Genomic DNA, 24167 nt, shown 5'->3' with positions numbered 1-24167 from the left:
TCTCTGCTCTAAGATTATTTTTTAAATTATACATTTTCTTTAAATGTTTTTATGAATTTCATTTTTAAATGATTAATTGTAGAGAATTTCAAAATTTCATATAAAAAGAATAACTTAATGAATCTCCTCACTCTATACCCATCACCCAATTTGAACAAATTATTAATTTAGGCTCAATCTGTTTCACCTCTATCCTCATCTGTGGTTTTAAATTTTACATTTACATCATTAACCCAGCAGAGATTTATTATGGCATAAAGTAAAAGATTACAGACTCAACTTAACTGTTTTCTAGATGTCTATCCAGATGTTTCAGCACCATTTATTGAATCTTCCATCTTCTCCCTATAGATTTGAAATGCCATATTTACTAAATAATGTGTGTGTGTGTGTGTGTGTGTGTGTGTGTGTGTTTGGGACTATTTCTGGACTTTTAAGTTGGTCCCACTGAACTACTAGTTCATGTTAGAGTACCACACCCACTTTAATTACTATGGCTTTGCACTATGCCTTGATATTATATTAGGTGAGGTCACCCTCATTTAGTTTTTAGAATTCTCCTATTCTTATTTACTTTTAATTTTTTTATTAGTACATTCTTGTAGTCCATAATGTTCACATTCATTATGGAGAGTTGATATATGTACATAATATGTATTAATTAATTTTTAATTCATAAATTTAATAATCAGCTTCTTTATACATATAAAAACTATTTATAGTATTTTATTGAGGTGGTCTTAAATTTATTAACCCGGGGAGAACTGATATCTTCAAGATGTTTCATGTTCCTATCAAAAATATTCTAAGCACCAGGCATGATGACACAAACACTTGTAATTCCAGCACTCAGGAGGCAGATACAGAAGGATCGCAAGTTTAAGCCCAGCCTGAACTAACATAGCAAGACTGTTTAAAAAAGAGGTAAAGCAAAATACACTAAACATTTCTACATAAGTTTTATTTTAGATTCCCTGCAGCATGTTCTATTTTGTTAGTGAAGGAGACTTTAACATAACAAAATGCATAGATCTTAAAAGGAGCTTTAATGAATCTGGACAATTAGTAAGTTTATATTCATCTTTTCAAGTGTGCCCGTGGTAGGGGAAGAAAATGACATCCTTCCATTCTTAAAATTTTATTCTGGGTTGGGATGTAGTTTAATGGTAGAGAACTTGGTTAGCATGCACAAGGCTCTTCATTTGATCCCAGCACAAGATAAATTTAAGAAATAAAAGAGTTTATTCCGTGATATAATTTCTTTCATATAATTTTAACATGACTGCCAAACACACAAAATACAGGATAGAATAAAGTTTTTACTTCCAATTTTTTTGATAGAAATCACTTCTGACTGTAAGTGGTCTACTGATTATAATCCATAATAAACACATATACATTTTCTTGATAACCACAACACAGTCATATTGTAATTATTTACACTCTACTGTGGATTCATCATCTCAACATTTAGCTCATAGTCCGAACAGGAGGCTGTGGTGAGCGGGTCTCCAGATAGCTTTCTTACTGTGGTGAAGGTAAAAAGTTTCTGAGAACACTTGGTAATTATGAAAGTCCCTAGACCCTCTAAATCAGGGAAATGGAAGAAATGCCTTTTGTAAGTAAGTTCATTAACATTCAGGGGTTACTTGGAAGTCTCTCCTTTTGGCTAATGAGAGAGTAAACATCTAGCTGGGCTAGAAAACTTACCAGCCTGGCTGGAACAGAAGATGAAGGGACAGCCATCACTTGGAAATGAGAAAATGTCTGGCAGTCAGAAAAGGTATGAAGGAGAACACATAGAAGTTTTAAAACTGTATCTGTAAAAATATGTGAAATTCCCTGGAAACCTGCAGAATCATCCTCAAGGTATAAAGTCTGCATGTAACTAAAATTGTTACTGTAGATTTATAAGTCCACAGTCCACAGGGAAAATACTAAGTCGATAAGTACACAGGGAAAATACTAAGTACCTTAATTTTATTTTGCAACTCTTCCATAAGTAAATGCATTGTTCGACTTGAAAAATAGCCCTAAATTTACAAGTACAATTGACCTTCTGCATATAAGGGTTGGGCCTCTGTAGATTCAACCAACTGCAGATATGCTGAAAACATGGTCAGGCCTCTGATGCTTGTGTCCATACTGAGCATGTCCACTCTTTTTCTGGACATTATTCCTTAAACAATACAGTATAACAACTATTCACATAGCATTTATATTTTGTTAGGTATTAGAACCTAGAAATAACTTAAAGCATACAGCAGGTTGTGAGTAGGTTATACATGAAGACTATGCCATTTTATTTAAGGGACTTGGCATTTGTGGATTTGGGTCCTGGAACCTACGCCAATGGACAACTGTATATAACAAACCAGAGTAGAATGTGTGTCTCAGATATCACTAAAATTCTAGAGTTTTTCTCTTTTAAACTATTGGAGGACAACTTTGACTTTGGGGGAGGAGGGTACCTGGGATCGAACTCATGACCTTGCGCTTGCCTGGTAGGTGCTTTTGTCACTGACCTAAATCCCCAGTCCCTAACTTTCTGATTCTTTACAAGTCATTACACAGGTTATTTGAACATGATGAATGAGTTCTTCATTTCAGTAAAAGGAGAGGTTACTAATTAGTCCTTTCAGGAAACACCAGCCTATGAACAAGCCAAACACTGAAGGGACACAATATGCTATACTTTGCTCTACAACTTTTCCAAAAAGCATACTGTTCCACTCTAACTATTTACATTTTATAATATATTCATAGGTAGTTATTCCCCATAAAATAGAACCACACTTCCTATTCTCTGAATTGTAGGGACCTAGATGGAAACATTCTTGGACTGAAGAAGAGGAAACAGATGAGATCTATGGCCAGACACAGTAACAGAATATTCTAGTACCTATAAAAGGGGCAAATGCCACACTTTGGCCCCAGACACATGTAAACACATTTTGAGGTATTTGACAATGGATATATTGTAAAGAAAAAGAAAAAGAAAAAAGAAAAACCCACAAAAATTACAAATGCACTGTGCTATTTTCTTTGTGATCTGTGGTATATATATTTATCGGGACATTGAATTCATGAAGCACATATAGGACTACAGAAGAAAACAAAACAGAATGATTCCATAAATAAATATTTCATTCAAAAATTATGGAAAAACTATGACTCAGGCATTGCACTAGGTTTCAGAGATACAAGAGACAAAGAGTTAGATACAGTTCCTTGCCTTTGAGCAGTTCATACAGTAGAGTAAGTTAAGTGCTTTAATGAGAAGTCTACAGAAGGCCACTGAGATTCAAGAAAAAAGGACCACTCTGAAGAAGCAAGCCTTTGATTCTGACTGCATACAGAGATCACTCTACAAGGTAAGAAAACAGCAATGTAAATACATGACATGCACATAAACAAATAGCTCTGACCAGAGAAGGCAAGACGATTTTAGAATCAGAGTGTGGCTTACATAGAACAAGCTGCCATCTTGACCTTCTACAGCCAGTGTCAAGACAAGCAAATTTGGTATCTGCTCTTGACCCTCTTCTTCTGGTACAGAATTAAGAAAGTCAGAAAGATAAGACTTCCAGATAATAAGTGGGTCCTTGTAAATGTAACCTGAATTTACTAAGTTATACACTTATTTTTATGTATATATGTGCTAGATAAATAACACATGGTATGCTTTTTGTTTTAATTAACACTTTTTTTAAAGGCTTGGCTACTAACAGGTGTATATGATTTAGCTTTTACTTGTCTTTAGCAGAAAAGGAAGGCTGTAGAAAGGAAAAATTAAAAATGCAATTATAAGGGAAAAGATTTTAGATGACCACGAGTCCCTTCATTTAATAATTTACTGATTATTGCTATGCGCAAGATACTGTGCATGTGGAACATACCTTTGATTTATGTGCTTGATGAATAATCTTTAGTTTATCTGAAAGGAAAAAAAACAAGTTGTCTCTTTATTGAAATTATTGAGATGAAGGAGTGTCCATGATACTGGGAAATGTAAGTACTTACCTTATGACCATGTTCATGTAAAACCTATTACATAGTAAATGAAAATTTATTTGTGCACATCATTAAAGACAAAGGTACAGGGTACAGGAGATGCAGCTCAGTCGTAAAGCACTTCCCTGGTATTTGTAAGGCCCTGAGTGCAAAACACACACACACACACACACACACACACACACAGATAAAAATACAAAGTTAAAGTCCTGACCTTTGACACACAACAATTATGCTTTCATCATAACCTGAAGTCAACTCAGCATATTTGCCCTTAGACTAAAAGGCAAATGCTGGATTTGGTAGCATAGACCTGTAATCCCAATGTCCTAGAAGGCTAGGACAGGAGGATCATAAGTTCAAGGCCAGCCTGGACAACTTAAGTGACTTTAAGTGAAACCCTGAATCAAAAAAAAAAATGTTAAAATTGCTACAAATGCAGTTCAGCATGAAGGCTCTAAATTTATTCCCAGCACCACAAAAACAAAAAGAATAGAAGGTTAATGAGTCAAACTATTCCTTCTTGTTTTTGAGTCCCCCAAAGCTAAAATTTGTAAATACTATACAAAATTATATATATATATATATATATGTATGTATATATAACAAATGTAACCTTAAATTATGACAGACATTAACAAAAGCAATTTAAAAACATTTATGAAAGTGCTCAGGATAGATATAGTCACAAGAGGTCAAACAATCATACTGAGAAAGTATTATCACTCAGAATTCAAAAATTGTCTAGGAGCTATGGTATTTGGAGCAAGGCTCCTAATGCCAGAGAATGTTAGTATCGGTTTCTTGGTTTTCAAAAACTGCAGAGGCTTTTACCATTTGATCTGCATGACTCAAACCCAAATTCACTCCTTAATGTTTATGCCCAAGTCAGTACTTTGCTTTTGCAATAAGGAAATTCTCCACTCGGGTAAAATTCTAACTTTGCAGCAGTCAGGCCTTAATTAGACAGTAGACAATAGTTTAAACTCCAAACCTTTCTAATTCTCCACTCAGTTCTAGTTAACCACTTATGGACTGTATTGTGATTGCAATGTACATCTGAATTACTCTCAACTTTAAAATTTATTTCTATCCATCACACTGTACCAAAGAATCCCCACAGTAACATAAAATGAAAAGATCTAATTTAAAAAGAGGCCTCTATTTAACTATTTTGTCATACTACAGAAGAATAGGGTACCCATCATAAGAACTGGTACCCCCATTTTAGTCAACTTTCAACTACTGCAATTTTTTTCTACTGAAATTTTTAACACAAGGGCAAAACCCTAGGACTAGAATTCTACATTCTTAAAAAGTAAAATAAATTTAACCTAAGTAAAATATGCACATTAGGACTGTAAACATGTCACAACTGCTAAACATACACTTAACAGACATAAGAAAATAAACAAATACGACTTTTGCTTTACCTATTATTCGGTCACTTACATTTTTTCTCACTATAAACAAAATTTAGTTTCTTATTTGATCCAAGTTAAGAGAAGCCAACAGTAATGTTTTTAATAAAAACTTAACATCTATTTAAATGAATTTGTAAAACTGTAGTTTGACCTTATAAATATTAATAATGTTTTATGTTTTGCTAGTAAGTCCTTAAATTAGAAATCATATAAATCCACAATAAGAAGGCTATGTTTTTGTCTTCTAGCAGAAAAAAGTGTTTTGAATAGAAAATTTCACTAGATTTTCTACCCAACAGAAACTGGAAAGATGTAAGAAGAGGGTAAAAAAGGAAAAATGACAAATTAGCAAAAGGTGTTTTATCAAATAATCTTCACTTTTTTGACTTATTTTAAAAAATACTCATTATTTCTGAAAACAGTATCTGTAGGCATTGCTTCCTTAATGCAAATTCCTTGAGAAAAAGCACACTATAAACATAGTATTTTATATTTATGGGGCATTTAGCATGTTGGCATGTGCCAGTTTAATTTCATACAGCCCTGTGAAACACATAGGGATCAACAGCAAGACACCGTATGTCAGTCAACATAATATGCACACTGTCTAGGCAATAAGGATTTAAAAATAAACAGCATTCAGTAGTACCTCCATAACAGCTTTAGATGCCAATTAACTGGGAGGAGGGGTTCTGGGAAACAGGGTAGCCCAGTGCCCAAGGGCATGGAGAGAGTAACTAGCAAAACTGCAATCTGATTCTGTGCTCTTTCCAATTTCCAAAACCCACTGCAGTGTTCAGTTCCCAAAGGCCATCAGGTAGTCCTAGGTGACAATGACAAGTGTAAAAGTAACACTCCAATCTTTCCTGTTCAACACAAAGCAGCAGATTATTAAAGAGCCAAACTGAAACAAAAAACCACTTGAAGTCTATCAAAACTCTAGTGGCTCTATAATTTCTTTCCTAACAAATGGATTCATCTTTTCTGAATATGCAGAAATACTAGGATGAAAGGATGTTAATGAGATGGAATAATCTAAATAAAAGATGCCATTATCTACCAGAATGATTCTGAGCCACTCAGGTATTCTGATGCTTTCATTATTTTAAAATCTGCCTTCTGTAATAACTTACATGGAACACAAGTTTGCATATAGACACATAACATGTGAAAGGGAAACCTTATGCAACTATTCTAATTTGAAATGGCATCTGTAGGTTGATTCAAGTTTACGTTATATTTCAAGGCATTATACTTCAAAAGCCATGAAAGCCACAATTGAGAAGTTTCTTATTTACCTTAATCATGCCTTTTATTCCTTTCTCTTATTCAATATTGAGTATGTAAATTCTTTAGGTCTGATAAATCAAAGTACTTTCCACTCTATGCCTTCAACTTCTGCTTGACTACCCCTTATGACCTCACAATTAGTCTCTGGATATTAAAATGCAGGGACACGGAGAAGATTGTAATTTCAAAGGATGGCAGGTCACAAGTTGCCCTACTGAATGGGAACAGAGTGAAAAGGCACTCTGAAAAATTATCTAAGGTAATAAAAAATGTATACTTTAAACTGTCTGCTCCAATTAACAGAAATATTTATTAAGTGCATCATAACTTTCAAGTCAAGTCTCAAACTCAAGTTGGCTGAGTGTCACTCTGACGGGGGTTGGTAACTATACCATCTTCATATGGAATAACACCTGGCCTTGTGCTTTATTACTATATTTTTAATTTTCCAATTATGTGAATAAAATTACTACATATTATGCTCAAGCTAGTAGCATTTAAAGTGTTAAATCTCATATTTTAATTCTTCATCCTTAATTATTTTCCCTTCTCTGGTTACCTGCTAAGAAACAAACTTTTGATAAAATGTTGCCAAACATGCAATTTCTCACAAACATGTCACTTTCCTACACAATTACCATTTACTTTGATAATATACTAGGATTCCTATATTCCTAAATAAACTTCTAAACTGGTTTTTACTTAAATTAACTTTTTGAAGCTAAATTTGATTTATATCATCAAAAAACTATAATGCAAAATTATATCAATATTCATCTTAAAAGGATAAGAAAAATTGTTTACCATACTTATAATTTCTGAATGGTGGTGGCAGGTTGGTCCTCAGAGGGATATCTAAAAGAGAAATATTATTTTTATTATAAAATACTCCAATAAAATGCAGTTATTTTAGTTCTATTCTTTTATACCCACAGACTATGTTGTATTTTTTAAAAACTGATAAAACACAAAATGAAGCCAACATGGCATCAAATTCTAAGGGCCAAATGTCCTAGGTTTTCAGCAAACAGCCTATAGTATCTTCACCTAAGGAATGTACCTGTTCATTGAGAATAAAAAGACAAAAATAGGGAAACAGAAACAGACAAGACCATTCCTGTAAAAAAGGTCATGTAGGCAGTAGTATCAGAGGGGACTACTCCTGCAGACAGAGTGGTTAGCGACGCCTCTTTGTGGTTGTAACACTGGAGCTGATAGGGGAAAGAGAAAAGGTACCCCTGTATGTCTCAGGCATGGCCTCTCCCCTCTAAATTCTCTAAACGATATGGTTGCAGCCTCATGGAACCATCTGTTCCTTACCTCACCCTCTTCCTCAAGGATTTTCATTTTCTAATCTAGAAGCATCAATGGCAATACATTTAGTGGATTTATTCTCCTTTGGAATGTTTAAATTTTTTTTTTTTTTTTTTGGCCTGTGATTGAGGAATAACATGATCTGGGAAGCCTAAGCCAGAACTTTAGGTTGGTATGTAGCTGGCACCTCCAAAGACGTTTCCTTGGCCCTATGATGTTTTAAACACTGGGGATTTTCACCTACCCCTAGACTTTTTTTAGCATTTCCATTGAAATATTTAGGTGTGACCACCCAGGGCCCCCATACCTACAGCACCATGATCAGTGAGAACTACTGGAGGGCAGTGCCCCAGTGAGGTACTTATTCTCAGACCTCACCGCTCCCCTTTGCTGACCTGCTTTCCTTACCTGTGGTTGGAGCAGCATTACCCCTGTGTGGGAAAAGTGTCTCAGCCAGAGAAGACAGAGGCTTGCCAAAATTTAACGGCTCAGTCATGAAACACAGAGTGGACACAAACGAAGCCTATAAGTAGCCCTCATCCTTGTACTCAGGTGACAGAAAGTGTGTGACCTGTGAATGTATTGCTTAGGTCACCATCACAAGAAATACCTTAGTCCTAGAAACCTGTAGAGCTCATCAGTCGGAGGCAGCTATTTCTCAGTGTGTTCTGCAATTCAAAATAATTTCCTTTCCAAATAAAGCGGTATTCCTTCCTTTCTTTTTTTTTGGGGGGGGTACCAAGGATTGAACTCATGACCTCATGCTTGCCAGGCAGGCACTTGTGCCACTGAGCTATATCCCCAGCCCCTATCTTCCTTTCTTAACACTTTGTCTCTATCTAATTAGATGGCAGCGGTGGAATGGCTACATCAAGGAGTATATGCACATGTAATGATGATACATGTTATGTAAATGACCTGTGCTGTTGGGAATAGATGGACTTGGTTCTGGTAACACTGGGATGTCTGGCCCTGTGTGAATGTTTGACTGATAGTCATTTCAGAAGGTTTTTATTTTGTATTTAATGATCTGCTGCATATAGATATCTACTTGTTCCCAGCACCATTTATTGAAGTCGTGAGTTCGATCCCAAGTACCGATAAAAAAATAAATAAATAAATAAATAAAATAAAAGAATGAAAATATAGATTTCAGAACAAAATAATAGGAAATCAACAATGGTTATCATAATACATTATTATCTTCAAAATAGCTGCCCATACTATCAGACACAGTAGACTCTAACAAAACAAGACAGAATAAAACCAAACCTAACAAAATGACAACAATACAAGAAGATAATAGGAAATTAACAGTGGTACCACATTCCCTTTTATGTGTTCTCTTCCCTATTACTTTTATATCTATTGTGCTTTTTGTATTCCACTAACTCCTTCAGTTTTTATGCTAAGGAGATAACTCAGTGTTCACTCATATGGGTCCAAACCATTTCACCCATGAGCATGATCTCCAGTTGCGTGCATTTACCTACAAGAGCCTTGAGATTATTCTACTTTATAGCTGGGTAGCTTTCCATTGTCTGGAAATACCATATTTTTCTTATCCTTTCTGCAGTTAATGGGTAACTTACCCTTACTTTTTCTGGTTTCCTGTCACATGGAACAACTATTTTCTTTGATTTTAAGTCTATGAATTGCCTTTTGAGTTAAATGTGTTTCTTGTATAGTGTATTGATGAATCTTGTTTCTTGATCTACTCTCTATGTTTCTTTTTATTGGTGAATTTAACCATCTACATTAATGGTTAAACTGACATGCATTGATTTATCTCTGCCATGCTGTCCCTCTGCTGTTGGCCCTCCACTTTTCTCCTTTCTTCAAATGCCTGTCCTGTTTGGCAGTCTTCCTCTGCTGCTATTCCTAGAAGCACGGTCATCTTTATCTCTTTCTAGAAATCTTTCACCACTCTCTGTAGGGTTGATTTAATGGTCATGAATGCTTTCAGTTGCTCTTTATCATGGAAGTACCTTATTTTTCTGTATATTTTGAAAGATAGTTTTACAGGGTACATCAATCGGGTTGGAAGTTTTTTCTTTCAGGCTTTGAAACACTTCAAACTCTTCTTGACTTAATGACTTGTACTGATAAGTTTGCTGTGATTCTGATTCGTTTTCCTTTACAGCTGATCTGTTTCTTTTCTCGAACAGCTTTTAATATTCTGTTCTTGTGTTGAATTTCTGGGATCTTGATTATTATTTGGGTGTAGATTTCTTTTGGTTATAACTAGTTGGTGTTCTCTATGCTTGGCATATCTGTATGCCAGATCTTTTTCCCATGTTTGGGAAGTTTTCTCTATTACTTCTATAAATAGTCTTTTCATTTCATTTGTGTTGACCCCTGCTTCTTCGCTGATACCTATCACTCTTAAATTATTTTCCTTTGCATTACCTTGCAGCTATTGAATTGTTATTCCCTGATTCCTTGTTTTTTTTTTTATTTAATAGGAAAAAAAGAAAAGAAAAGAAAACAGTATGAGGGTACAAGTAATACAGAATTACAAAAAAGGTAAGAAATCACTAATTAATAGATTACATATTGTCATCTTAGAAATAGTTGTTCAAGTTACAGGATTAAAGCATACAAAGTGGACATTCAAACAGTGATACTGCAAACAGTTGTGTTCAATGATCCAACAAAAACTTAGTAATATGGTCATCTAAACACACCCAAACACACTTGCAGTTGTATCCTTTAGAGCACTTTTTTTTCCCTCTTTTTTACAACAAAATTTACACATTTTGGGTTTTATTACTCCCATAGTTCTAATTACTTTTTTTTTGTTGTTTTGGAAGAGAATAAAACCAAATATGACAAAACAAAGCAGTCAGTCAAAACAAAGGATAGACATAGCACATGGGGTAAAAACAGAGTATAAGGTTATTAACAATGGTTACCATAATGCCTCTTGCTTCCTTAAAAAGAATTGCCTATATCATTAGGTATAATAAAATTGAATAAAACAGTACAGAACAAGACCAAAAAAAAACCTAAACATTGGAAACATTAGATTCCTTATTATTTTTAAGAGATCTCTCCTTTTATGATCACTAGCTGTGATCCTGTCTTCAAGGTCTGAAAGTCTATTTTCAGTCTCTTTCAAGCAGTTTTGCCAGTTTTCAATCGGCTTTTTAATTTCCTGGATATCTCTTTGAATCTCTTTCATGCATTGTAATGCCTTCCTTTATTGTTCATTAAAGTTTACAACATTTTCCTATGTTCATCATTACTATTTATGTCTTCTTTAGATATGCTCACAATTTTTTCATTGTTTGTGGATCTGCTTTTACCTGAGGCATTATTTCTGATCTGATTACTTGTATAGTCTCATGAAGTTGTTTCTTTGAGTTGCTATCTTCTCAGAGACTTCAGATGTGACTTTCACTTCCTTCCATGTAGACTATATGACTATATATATCCCAGCCTTGTTCTGTATGAACTGGAGGTCTGAAATTACCTTTTGCTCCTTCATCCTGACATTCTCCTGGGTTCCTCCCAACAAACCAATTGTGGAGTCCCAGGCACTTCCCACATTGGCTGCCCCTCCATGGTGTAGGGAAATGGGACAGGCACCTGTGTTTCTCTAAACCAGGTTCCCAGGGAGATAGCAAAGCATAGGTTGGGTTTCTCTAGATCTGTGCAGCTACACTGGGGCTTCCCTGATGGCCAGGGACTTATGGTGGCAGGGCTGCTTCTTCTCTTAGCCTGCATGTCTATACCAGGACTCCCCCAATGTGGCAGGTACACAGAAGTGTATTTGTCTGATTTGTCCTGTGGGTGTTGGCCACCCAAAGGAAGCAAGGGTCTCCAATGGTGGCCTGTGGGTACCATATCTGACTGTGTCTCCCTGCCCACGCTGGCTACCCACAGGAAGCAAGCCTTCCAATGGTGGCCATGGATGCACACAGGCAGATCCAGCTGCATCTCCCTACCCATGCTAGCTGCCTGCAAGCAGCAAGTTTTCTGATGGCAGCAGTGGTGCTCAAGGGGGGCCACAGCCTATTTTCTTCATTATGCTGTCAGTACCTAAAATAGGATCTGGTACATGGCATGCATTCAAAAATACTCATGAATAAATAAATATAATCCCTTCAACTGGTAGTTGGGAGCTATGAAGCCCCAAGGAGGTTGTCTTAGTTACTTTTCTCATTGGTAAGACAAATCCAACACCCAAAGTTTAAGGAGTAAATGTTTATTTAGCTCACAGTTTGTAGAGGTTTCAGTCTATAAGTGGCTGGCTCTAAGGCAAAGTGGCATGGCAGATGAGATAGTTCATAGCAGGCAGAAGGTTGCAAAGCAGACAAAGGACAACCATGGCTCTTTCTATCCCTTATATCTTATACAGGGTACTTACAGGAGGCAGCACTTCCACCGTTAATCCTAGTGCCTTTGACCCTAGAACTGCACCATGAATCAATCCCAGCATCACACACACTAGATCCAACCACCTCTGAAAAGCCCCACCCCTGAAAAAGCATGAGGCTTTGGGGAACATCTAGACACAGGCCGTTCGTAATAAAGGTCACTGGTCAGCCAAAGGTGTCTAGGCCTGGAACAAGAAATACACAGGTGAGCCTGGAGCATCCTTGGAGTGTGCACATACACACACACACACACACACACACACACACACACACACACACACGTGCCTATCCAATATGCCAAAGAGGCCAAATAAAAGGATTCTCAATGTTGAAAGCTAGAACAATTTGAGCAAACTACTAAAATGATTGATACAATCTCCCATGTAGAAAAGGTCTATATAAACAATACAAATATTTTATCCCTAAAAAGGAGCATAGCTCCCCTTCTTTGACTGTGGACTATGTACATAATCCACTTCTGCAGAGAAAATATAAAGTGAACCAACTCCTTAAAATGAATGTAAACACCATGCATTGCAAATATATGCTAATAATAAAATAAATGGAAATAATGATGTTTCACCTTCATTCCATTAGATTCAGAATATTTTTTCAGATTAAAATACATACACATACAAAGAGTACAAATCTTATAGTTAAACTGCCTGGATTGATTTGAAGTTATACTTTTTTTTGCCATGTTACTTTTGACAAATTTCTTCACTTTTCTATGGCTTAGTTTGCTCACCTGTAGAATGGATAATAGTTCCTATTGTAAAAGGATAGTGTGAAGATAAAATGAGATAGCCTAGTAAAATTCTTCATGTCATACCTAATTAGTTATCATTAGTATTTCAGCAAATTCCTTGCTATCAAACTATTTAATCTTTGTTTTGTACACAATTCACAAAATGCAAACACACAGGCAACCAAAGTTGTTTCAACATTCCACAGGACCCCCAATCAGATGACAAAGGTAAGCTTTGACAAACAACTTGCTGCTCAAAAAAGTCTCTATTCATAAAATTCGCTTTTTACAGTCAGTAAAACAAACTTCCCCACCTGCACAGCTGAAACATGCCTGACATGGTTATCTCACAGGTGAATGACCTGGGCAGCCTTGCTCTGGCTTGGATGGGTCCCCCAATACTGCTAGGAAGTCATTCTGATATGAGAGATAAAAAGAACATAGCAACCCTGAGAGACTGAAGCTTCCCCTGCCTAGATAGCAGCTTGAAAATTATGTTTCCTTTCCCCAAGGACTTCAAGAGAAATTTGTCGTGCCTGTACCAAGAAAATGACAGTACTTGCTGTATCAACAACAAGAAACAGTGTGACCCTTAGACACACAATTTTTTTTAATGTAGGAAATCGTTTTCAATTCAAAACCTAAATATGCTTTGGCTGATAACCTCTTGAAAGCAGGTCATTCTGTGACAGACACTGTGGGAGATCATGACATGCCACCCCAACACTTTCTTCTTTGTCCTAAGTATCATTCAAGACAGGCAGAAAGGCTCTCATTCCTCTTTCTACTTGCCTAAAAGCTGAACACAGGCTACTCCCCCTCTCCTTTCTGCCTAGGAGAACAAAGGTTAACCACTAAAGACAACTTTAAACCCTACCCACCTGCAGGTCACAGCAGAAGTGTTTACATCAGACAGCTTCACTAACTAGCTTTATCTGTTCCCTCCACTGAATTGCCACTTCAAAAGACCCAAAGTCCTTTGTCATTGCTTTGTCGTTTCTCTAAAAATCTTCTGCTCCTACAGAGGCTACATAAGCTGGAATGAAAAGACTTCTCTTTGAGAATGAATTCCAGGACAGCTCCTATACATACATGGAATATACTTGCTAATCAATTGTTTTCCTCTTGTTAATCTGCCTTTTGTCATTGAGGTTCCTTACAATAAGAACTCGTGAGAACTTAGAAAAATATGTTTTTCCTACATTATCTCTTAGTACTGTTTTCCTATTATATATAAGAACACCCCAATAGAAAATCTATGTGCTATATGTAACCCAGTAGTTCCTTTATGAATAATTTTGTTCTATGAAATCCTTTAAATAATCACTATAAAGTAGACTCGATACAGAACACAATCTGTTACTGCTCAAAAAGGAGTCCAACAACTTGAAGACAAGTTGTTGGGGCAAAGAAAAAGATTTATTGAAGATGCTAGCAAAACAAGATGATAGAAAGTGAGCACCCTAAAAAATCATTTTAACTACATTAAGTTCTAAGATTTTTCTATCCTTAGGCAAAGGGATAGAGATAGTTTTGGGATAGGAAAAGATTGATGGCTAGAGCCTTCCATGCACCTCTCCTGTGCTCAAAACATGACATCGTGATACATGATGGTTGTGATGCTCCTGTAAACACTGACAATATTTCAGTTCTTATATTGGTCTCTTCCAATTTGAACATGGTGGAGACATTAGTATGTTTAGGGCAAATCAATCTTCACTACCAATTCCAGACAAACATTCCTAAGTGATTAAATGTTTACATGCAGTGCTGAAAAGAAATCATCTGACACAGAGGTTAAGGTAGCAAAGGAGACAGAGTCAGTATGAAGACATGCAAAGCTTTGAAGAAGGATTCAAAACGTTTTGTTACTCATTAGACACCTACATAGGCCTCTGTGAAATCCTGAGTGAATGCTTCTGCCAAGTGCCTTGTAGTCGAAAGACACATGAAAATATTATAGTGTGTCTTCATCGACTTATGCACCTGATCTGAAATTATGTGACTTCTGGCTCACCAAGTCAAAATAATCATGAGAGGTAAATCTTTTGAACAGATTCAGGACACTGCCCACTACAGGGCAGTCAAAGACACACACAAAAGAAAACTTCCGAAATTATTTCACCAAAGAATGCTTAAACTTGCCCCTAAAGGTTTGAGAAATAACAGGAGATTTATGTAGTCCAGGCTAGATCACTAAAAGATACTTTTCAATTACTACAAAAACTTGCCAGACACCACCTTAGTTAATTGATATGTTACCCTCACAATGGGACTCAGGCTGATGTGATGAACTGAGAAGACACCAGCATCACTTTTATGATTTTTCCTGCCAGAAAGCAGAACTGAAATCTGAGCTATGAGAACACACCAGAGAAACCCAACAGAAGAGCACTCTAAAAAACAGCCTATTCCACGCAAATTTGGTAAGATGATAAAACACAACAAAAGCTAGACAAATAGTCCAGATAAAAGGAACTAAATATGACTTCCGAGAGAACATGGCGGAGAGATAGCAGCAGCTACAGAGGCTCTCTGAGATATCCCGCTGAGAGCCCAGGAATGGTGCAGTGCGAGGAGTCCTAAGCAGCGGGAGATGTACCCTGCTGACCCAGGAACCAACTAAGCTAAGAGAAACCAACTGGAAACGCAATCCTGGTGCTATAACAGGAACAGATAAAATCTCAGCATGGAAGCTGGAACCCACGCCACTGGAAGCCACGATTTGAATTTCCTGCTGCCACTGCTACATACCAATCGGAACAGCAGGGAGAGAGAACGCATGCGAAAGCTCTGAGAAAGGGAATCGGCGAACCAAACGGAGTTGAGAGTGGCACTGGCAGGAAGCCCTGCATCAACCTGCAGTGAGTGAGCAGAAGGGGGGCCCTTCCATTGAGTAGGAGGCTTCGGCAAAGGATATACTGGGACAGGGCAGACTAGCCGGAACAGGACGCTACAGTGACTTTAGTCACATATTCCTGTCTCAAGCGGGATTGATGGGGAGTGCCTGGCCTGGGGGATGCCGCTAAGACCCAGTAAGCTAGCCCAAACCAGATCCCAGCACCTGGAGGTGCACCCTAGCAATGAAGCCTTCAGTAGGTTGACCTGGAGGGGCGGGTCCAGCAGAGGCTGCCCAGGTCTGTGTCTCTCTAGTACACTGCAGGGGGTGGGAACACCTAGCCGGCGCAATTCAAACAAACTGTAACAGACAAAGAGAAAAAAAAACTGGGCCTCCTATACTCTCTTGTTTGAAAGGAATAAAAAGTAAGGGAAGAGGAAGCACAAGAAAGGGTCCTCAGTCCCCAATCCTGAGAACACTGATCAGGAAAGATGAATGCAAAGGAGAATGAGGAAAGAAACATGCAATATCAAACACGGTACCAATAGACATAAAGTGATATCTCCGGAGCCTCATAGACGAGTTCAAAAGCAAAGTATTTAACGAAATACAGCAAGATATAAGTAGAATAGTTAGAGAAATGCTAAGCATCGTCCAAGAAAAAACAGATGGTGGAATGGAAGAACAGAAAAAAAGGGGAGAATTGTTTGATGGAGAAAATAGAGAAAACATAGAATATGTGAAGCAGGTTCAAAGAGATTACCAGGAAACTAAAAACTCTATTAAAAGCTGGCATAACAGCCTGAAAGAAACTAAGGATAGGTTATCTGAACTGGAGGGCAGATTTGTAAGGTGGAAGCATGAAATGAAAAACTTCTTAAAAATAACAAGAAAACAAACAGCAATAATACAAAGGCTAGAAGATGATAAGAGGATCTATAACTTAAGAATTAAGAACATAAAAGAAGAAGTAGGGACATAAACAAGTGAACTACAAAAGCTATTCAGAGAAATAATCCAAGAGAATTTCCCTAATTTAGCAAAAGGTAAAGATACTCAGATGTATGAGGCATACAGGACCCCAGCCACCTACAACCCAAACAGAGCTATACCCAGGCATATAATAATCAAAATTCCAGAAATCCAATATAAGAACAGAATATTAAAAGCCATCAGAGACAAGAAACAGATCACTCACAAGGGAACACCCATTGGAATTACAGCAGATTTCTTGGCACAAACCATCAAATCACGAAGAATGTGGGGGGAAATAATTCAAGCTTTGAAAGATAATAACTTCCAGCCAAGATTGATATATCCTGCACAATTGCCCCTAGAAATTGATGGAAAAACAAGGTGCTTCCAGGATAAAGAGGAACTAGGGGAATTTGCAACCACCAATTCAACTCTACAGAGAATACTGCAGGATATTCTAAAAAAGGAAAATAAAAAGATCCCAGAAACAGTGGTGCAGAGGCCACAATGAATGGAGCAGAAAGCGAAATGAAGAAGACAAACTGACAACAAATGACAGAAAAAGATCTCAACAGAAATGAGGCAGAGAAGGTTGGATGGTAGGAACAATTATTTTGAAGAAAACAAGACATCATAATAGCTTGGGCTGATTTAACATCATCTTGTTTTGAAGTCCCATTAAGCTTTTATTCTTCTGTCTCCATTGGTCTTAACAGGTTATATCTTATTGGATTTTATTATATGTGATAATATAAGCAAAAACTTTTATAGACAAGGAGATTATACAGAAACCATTGTTCATTTTCTGATAGTTGGTTCTAAATACCCTGGAATACTGTCATTCTCTTGAATGGTTTTACATTGTCTTGAGATGTTTGGTGCTACAGTATACGAAGTTATACTCAAAGATTTCAAGGAAAAAAACACTATGGTAACTACTTTTATGTCAAGATATCTTGTGGTGAAACATTATTTTGCTTAAATGGTTATGCTTTGACCTGCGCTGTTTTGTTGTTATGCCCTCTTTTATCTCAATCTCCTTTTTTTAATTATTTACTTTTTTATTTTTATCTTTTTAATTAAGGGAAGAATAAAAATAGCAGGATACCTTATAGTAACCCACTTTGATTTCCTATTAACTTGATTTGAAACCCTGTATTGCCCTCACCATCTTGTTTTGACTGATTTTCCCCTATTCTGCTTTGCTTGATAGTACCAAGTTCAGAAGTATAGGCAACAACTGTGAAGTCAATAAGATTCATTATGACTCCCATTCTGGTTGACTGTTATCTTGTTTTAAAGTCCTGTAATGTCTCCCATGTTTTGGTTTTGTTCTGTTTTGTTCAATTTTATTATAACTGATGATATAGGCAATTCTTTTTAAGATAGCAAGATGCAGTACGGTAACCATTGTTGATCATCTTGTATTTTGTTTTTACATTATGTATTATGTCCATCCTTTTGATTTGACTGACTCTGTCCTAGTATGTCACATTTGGTTTTACTCTCTTCAAAAAAAAGTAATAAGAACTGTGGGAGTAATAAAACCCAAAATATGTAATTATTATTGTACAAAAGAGAGGAAAAGAAAGTGCTCTAAAGGATATAACTGCATATATATTTAAGTATATAAGATAGATAACCATATTACTGAGTTTTGTTGGATCACTGAACAAAACTGTTTGTAGTCTCACTGTTTGAAAGTCCACTTTATATGCTTTAATTTTGTAAGTTGAACAACTATTTCTAAGATGACAATAGGTAATCTATTAACTAGTGATTTCCTGTTTATTTTTTCTGAAATTCTTGTACCCTTTTTCTGGTTTTTTTTTTCTTTTTCCCCTTAAATAAAATTAAAAAAAAAAAAAAAAAAAAGAAAAGAACTAAATACAACATAGGACTTTAGATTTTCTCTTACAATGAAGACCTAACTGGGACAATTAAAATCCTTATGAGGTCTGTACCATTACAATGTCAACTTCCTAAGCTTGATCATTAAACTTTATTACATAACAGAAAGTGAATTCCTCATTGTGAGGAAATACACACTGACATGTTGAGGGGGTAAGGGTGAAATCAAGTCAGTAACATACTTCTAAATGACCCAGAAAGAAAAACTAAATAAAGTGTTGGAAGTGGTGAGGAAAGTGAAGGAGAGAAAAGGGATGAGGAGGGCCAAGGATCTAGCTAAGTGGTGCAGGACCTGCCTGGCAAGCTCGAGGCCCTGAATTTGAATCCCAATTTGTACCAAAAAAAAAAAAAAAAAAAAAAAAAAAAAAGAAAGAAAGAAAGAAAAGAAAACGGAAGAGAAAAGAGAAGGATAAAAACCAAGGATGCCATATGCTAAAGTTGGAGAAATTTGCATAAAGATATCTAGAGATGTTATAGTTACAACTCTTCTGAAGTCTGAAAGTAAAAAAAAACTTTAAGTCAGACTAAAGTGATACATTTGTCAATCCATGGGACCACAAACAGAGATATCTACAAGGCACTGCATATAAATCGTACTTCAATTAAAGTAATAAAAGCTGCACTGTATGTTTTATCAAATGCTAACGATTGGAACACTTCAATAATGAAAAAACAGAGGGAGAAACCCATGGAGCACGTATTTAAATGAAGATTAATTTCTTGCCAACTCTTTAAGTGCAAAGTGATAAACTAGCACTGCTAGAATGGCTGCCATTTCTGTGACCTAGATCACCCAACCCCTCTCCAGATTTCCCTGCTATTCAGGATTCTGCTCCCTTTCTGCCCAGCTAGGTAACACAATCAGCTCTACTACACTCCTTCTTAGGTCTTAATTATTCTTTAAGTCAAATACAACAGCAACAACAACCTGTGAAGATGCATATGCTATGCATTGAGAAAGTTTGACAAGTTGATAGGCCCAAAATAGCCAGCATTGTGGTGCACTCCTGTGATCCCAGCACTTGGGAGGCTGAGGCAGGAGGATCACTGCAAGTTCAAAACCAGTCTGGGCTACTAAGTGAGCCCCAGGCTAGCCTGAACTGCATAGCAAGATCCTGTCCAAAAAGACAAAAATTAAAAATAAATAAATAAAATAAAAATAAAGGAAGGCCCAGAATAGCAGCCAGTCTAGCACTTAGCTCAAGTTCCAAAGTACTTTTATTGTTGCATCTGCACAGGTGCACGTGCACATGGTGGGAGAAGAGCGAGACTGAAGTCAGAGCCTTCGTACTGAGCTACATCCCCAGCCCAGCCCTTTAATTTAGTTTGTGAGTCAGTCCTCACCAAGTCACTAAGTTGCCCAAGCTGGACTCAAGGTCGGGATCCTCCAACTCAACCCTCTAGAATGGTGTGATTAGGACGCTTGCATCATCATGCCCGGCTTTTTAAAAAGACTATTAATATCATAGCCAACAATTTTTCCAAAATACTAATAAAAGAAAATGATCCTAATGTCTCATACCTTGCTTTAGAAATACTATTAATTCCTTTACAGTTTGGTCCAAATTAACTCCATGATACACTACAGGTTTGAAATTGCGGTGCTCAAATGAACGAATGAGACGAACTGTAATGGTCACTTCTTCAGCAGCCATGTGAAGGATTGCCTGTGGCAGAAGACATAAGAACAAATTAAGTCAACTCACAGTCATTAACAAGGGACTACTCAGCAGTCCCACTCTCAGCTCTTCAGTACTTCGTTGATTTCTTCTGTACTCTATGGTTACTGATTGAGTCCCAAATGGAGGCCAGATTCTAGGGTATCCACAGGGCCTCAAGATTATGCTCCTGCAACCACAATGATCCCAGAGAGCTCTGTCACTCTCACAGATGTTGTGGCCTACAGAAAACTGACAGCGCAGAAGATGAACAGAAGACACAGACCAGTACATGCACATGTACACAGAGGAGACCAGAGCATCCAAACACAGATAAATGGAAGACACAGGATGGCTCTGGATTTTCCATGTCACTGGGTTCCTACTTAACCTTGTGATAAAAGTATATTCATATCAGAATCAACTACCAACAGGCAGCATTTTAATCTCATAACGCTGCTGGATGTCAATACTAATATATGTATCTTCCATGTATTATCCATTTTTTACATTATTGAAGCTGAATATATGTATCTCTTCCTAAAATGAGGTATTAGGCCTAGTTTGTTAATGTTATATCATTTAATTCTCTTATCAAACCATGAGGGATTATATCCATTTCAAAAGTATAGAGAGACCACATAAACTGTCCAAGGTCACAAAATTAATGAATAATAGAGCCAGGATTCAAGCATCAATTTAATTCCATGTTTCCTGAAATACTATCAGAAAATCACTATCAGAAATTGTCATGAGTGTTATCCATCGGGATGCCCATCTTCACTCATTAGATGCTCTCACTTTCTGTATTCTTAAAAACACTAGATATTGTCAGACCTCATTGTGTTACAAGTACTAAATCTCATCATTATTTTGAATTACAATTAGTAATAAGGTTGCACATCTTGTGTTTATTAGTATCACAGGTATTATTTTTCCTAATACTGTCAACCTTCCTTTTCCATGAGCTCTTCATCTATGGGTTTAACCAATTGCATATTGAGAATACTGGGGGGAAAACTGCATCTATACTAAACCTGTAGACTTTTTTTTTGTCATTATTCCCTAAATGATACAGTATAAAAACTAACTACATAGCACTTACATGTAGTTCTTAGATATTATAAATAATCTAGAGATGACTTAATGTATACAGAAGGATATGTATAAGTTACACACAAATATTATGCATTATATATAAAGAACTTCTGCATCTTTAAATTGTACTATCCATACTTACTCTTATTGTATACCACAATTAATAAAGATGCTAAGTTGAAAGTAGCATGATATACCTACTACTAGGTAGCATGATACAATATTTGTATCTTTTTAAAAAAATTTTATTTAAGGAGAAAAAAACAGAAAAATGGTACAAGTTATACAGAATTTCAGAAAAAATAAACAGTAGGAAATCACTAGTTAATAGATTACATACTGTTATCTTAGAAAAAGTTGTTCAGGTTACAAAATTAAAGCATATAGAGTGTACATTCAAACAGTGAGACTGCAAACAGTTCTGTTCAATGATCCAATAAAACTTAGTAATATGGTTACCTATCTTATACACTTAAATATATATGCAGTTATATCCTTTGGAGCACTTTCATTTCCTCTCTTTTGTACAATGACAATTATACATTTTGGGTTTTATTACTCCCACAGTTCTTATTACTTTTTTTTTGAAGAGAGTAAAACCAAATGTGACATACTAGGACAGAGTCAGTCAAATCAAAAGAATGGACATAATACATAATGTAAAAACAAAATACAAGGTGATCAACAATGGTTACTATAATGCCTCTTGCTATCTTAAAAAGAATTGCCTATATCATCAGTTATAATAAAACTGAACAAAACTGTAAGGAACAAAACCAATAAAACCAAAACATTGGAGACATTAGAAGACTTCAAAAGACGATAATAGTCAACCAGAATGGGCGTCATAATGAATCTTATTATCTTCATAGTTGTTGCCTATACTTTCGAACTTGGTACTATCAAGCAAAACAGAATAGAGGAAATCAGTCAAAACAAGATGGTGAGAGCAATACAGGGTTTCAAATCAAGTTAATAGGAAATCAAGGTGGGTTGCTATAATATATCCTGCTATTTTTATTTATTTTTCCCTTAATTAAAAGGATAAAAATGAAAAAGTAAATAATAAAAAAGGAGATTGAGATAAAAGAGGGCATAACAGAACAGCGCAGATCAAAACATAACCATTTAAGCAAAATAGTGTTTCATCACAAGATAATCCCAACATATAAGTAGTTACCATAGTGTCTTTTTCCTTGAAATCTTTGAGTATAACTTTGTATACTGTAGCATCAAATATATTAAGACAATGTAAAACCGTTCAAGAGAATGACAGTATTACAGGGTATTTAGAATCAACTAACAGAAAATGAACAATGGTTTCTGTATAAGCTCCTTGTCTATAAAAGTTTTTGCTTATATTATCACATATAATAAAATCCAATAAGATACAGCTATTATGATGTCTTGTTTTCTCCAATATAGCTGTTCCTACCATTCAACCTTCTCTGCCTCATTTCTGTTGAGCTGTTTCTGTCATTAGTTGTCAGTTTGTCTTCTTCATTTTGCTTTCTGCTCCATTCATTGTGGCCTCTCCACCACTGTTTCTGGGATCTTGGTATTTTCCTTTTTTAGAATATGCTGCAGTATTCTCTGTAGAGTTGAATTGGTGGTTGCAAATTCCCCTAGTTCCTCTTTATCCTGGAAGCACCTTGTTTTTCCATCAACTTCTAAGGACAGTTGTGCAGGATATGTCAATCTTGGCTGGAGGTTATTATCTTTCAAAGCTTGAATTATTTCCCCCCATGCTCTTCGTGATTTGATGGTTTGTGCCGAGAAGTCTGCTGTAATTCTGATGGGTGTTCCCTTGTAAGTGGTCTGTTTCTTGTCTCTTACAGCTTTTAATATTCTGTTCTTATACTGGATTTCTGGAATTTTGATTATTATATGCCTAGATATAGCTCTGTTTGGGTTGTAGGTGGCTGGGGTCCTGTATGCCTTATATATCTGAGTATCTTTACCTTTTGCTAAATTAGGGAAATTCTCCTGGATTATTTCTCTGAATAGCTTTTGTTTGTGTCCCTACTTCTTCTTTTATGTTCTTAATTCTTAAGTTATAGATCCTCTTATCATCTTCTAGCCTTTGTATTATTGCTGTTTGTTTTCTTGTTGTTTTTAAGAAGTTTTTCATTTCATGCTTCCACCTTACAAATCTGCCCTCCAGTTCAGATAATCTATCCTTAGTTTCTTTCAAGCTGTTATGCCAGCTTTCAATAGAGTTTTTAGTTTCCTGGTAATCTCTTTGAACCTGCTTCATGTATTCTATGTTTTCTCTATTTTCTCCATCAAACAATTCTCCCCTTTTTTCCTGTTCATCCATTCCATCATCTGTTTTTTCTTGGGCGATGCTTAGCATTTCTCTAACTATTCTACTTATTTCTTGCTTTATTTCATTAAATACTTTAATTTTGAACTTGTCTATGAGGCTCGGGAGATATCGCTTTATGTCTGTTGGTGCCCTGTCTGATATTGCATGTTTTCTGTGTTCATTCTCCTTTGCATTTACCTTTCCTA

The 24167-nt window shown here is 36.2% G+C and overlaps 1 protein-coding gene across 9 annotated transcripts in view; it reads right to left on the bottom strand.

Moving 5' to 3' along the window:
- The window catches only part of CUNH2orf76 (chromosome unknown C2orf76 homolog), a 232752-nt gene that overhangs the window by 60440 nt on the left and 148145 nt on the right, over window positions 1-24167 (bottom strand). For 7 of the 9 annotated variants that reach the window (XR_010050765.1, XR_010050766.1, XR_010050767.1 and 4 more), the window contains 3 exons: window positions 20420-20564; window positions 7533-7583; window positions 3900-3937 (listed from right to left, as the gene is read on the bottom strand). Coding sequence is in view for 6 of the 9 variants with exons in the window: in XM_013142386.3 (XP_012997840.2) it covers window positions 3900-3937; window positions 7533-7583; window positions 20420-20564 (234 nt within the window). In the remaining 3 variants the exon portion in view is untranslated. The remainder of the gene's footprint in view (window positions 1-3899; window positions 3938-7532; window positions 7584-20419; window positions 20565-24167) is intronic. The other 2 variants (XM_063258959.1, XM_063258961.1) reach the window with 1 other exon arrangement.

Source organism: Cavia porcellus, unplaced genomic scaffold (genome assembly GCF_034190915.1).
Source record: "Cavia porcellus strain 051 isolate PalLab524CR breed Dunkin Hartley unplaced genomic scaffold, mCavPor4.1 scaffold_12, whole genome shotgun sequence".
NCBI classification, from domain to species: Eukaryota; Metazoa; Chordata; class Mammalia; order Rodentia; family Caviidae; genus Cavia; species Cavia porcellus.
This window is presented reverse-complemented; position numbering and strand designations above follow the sequence as displayed.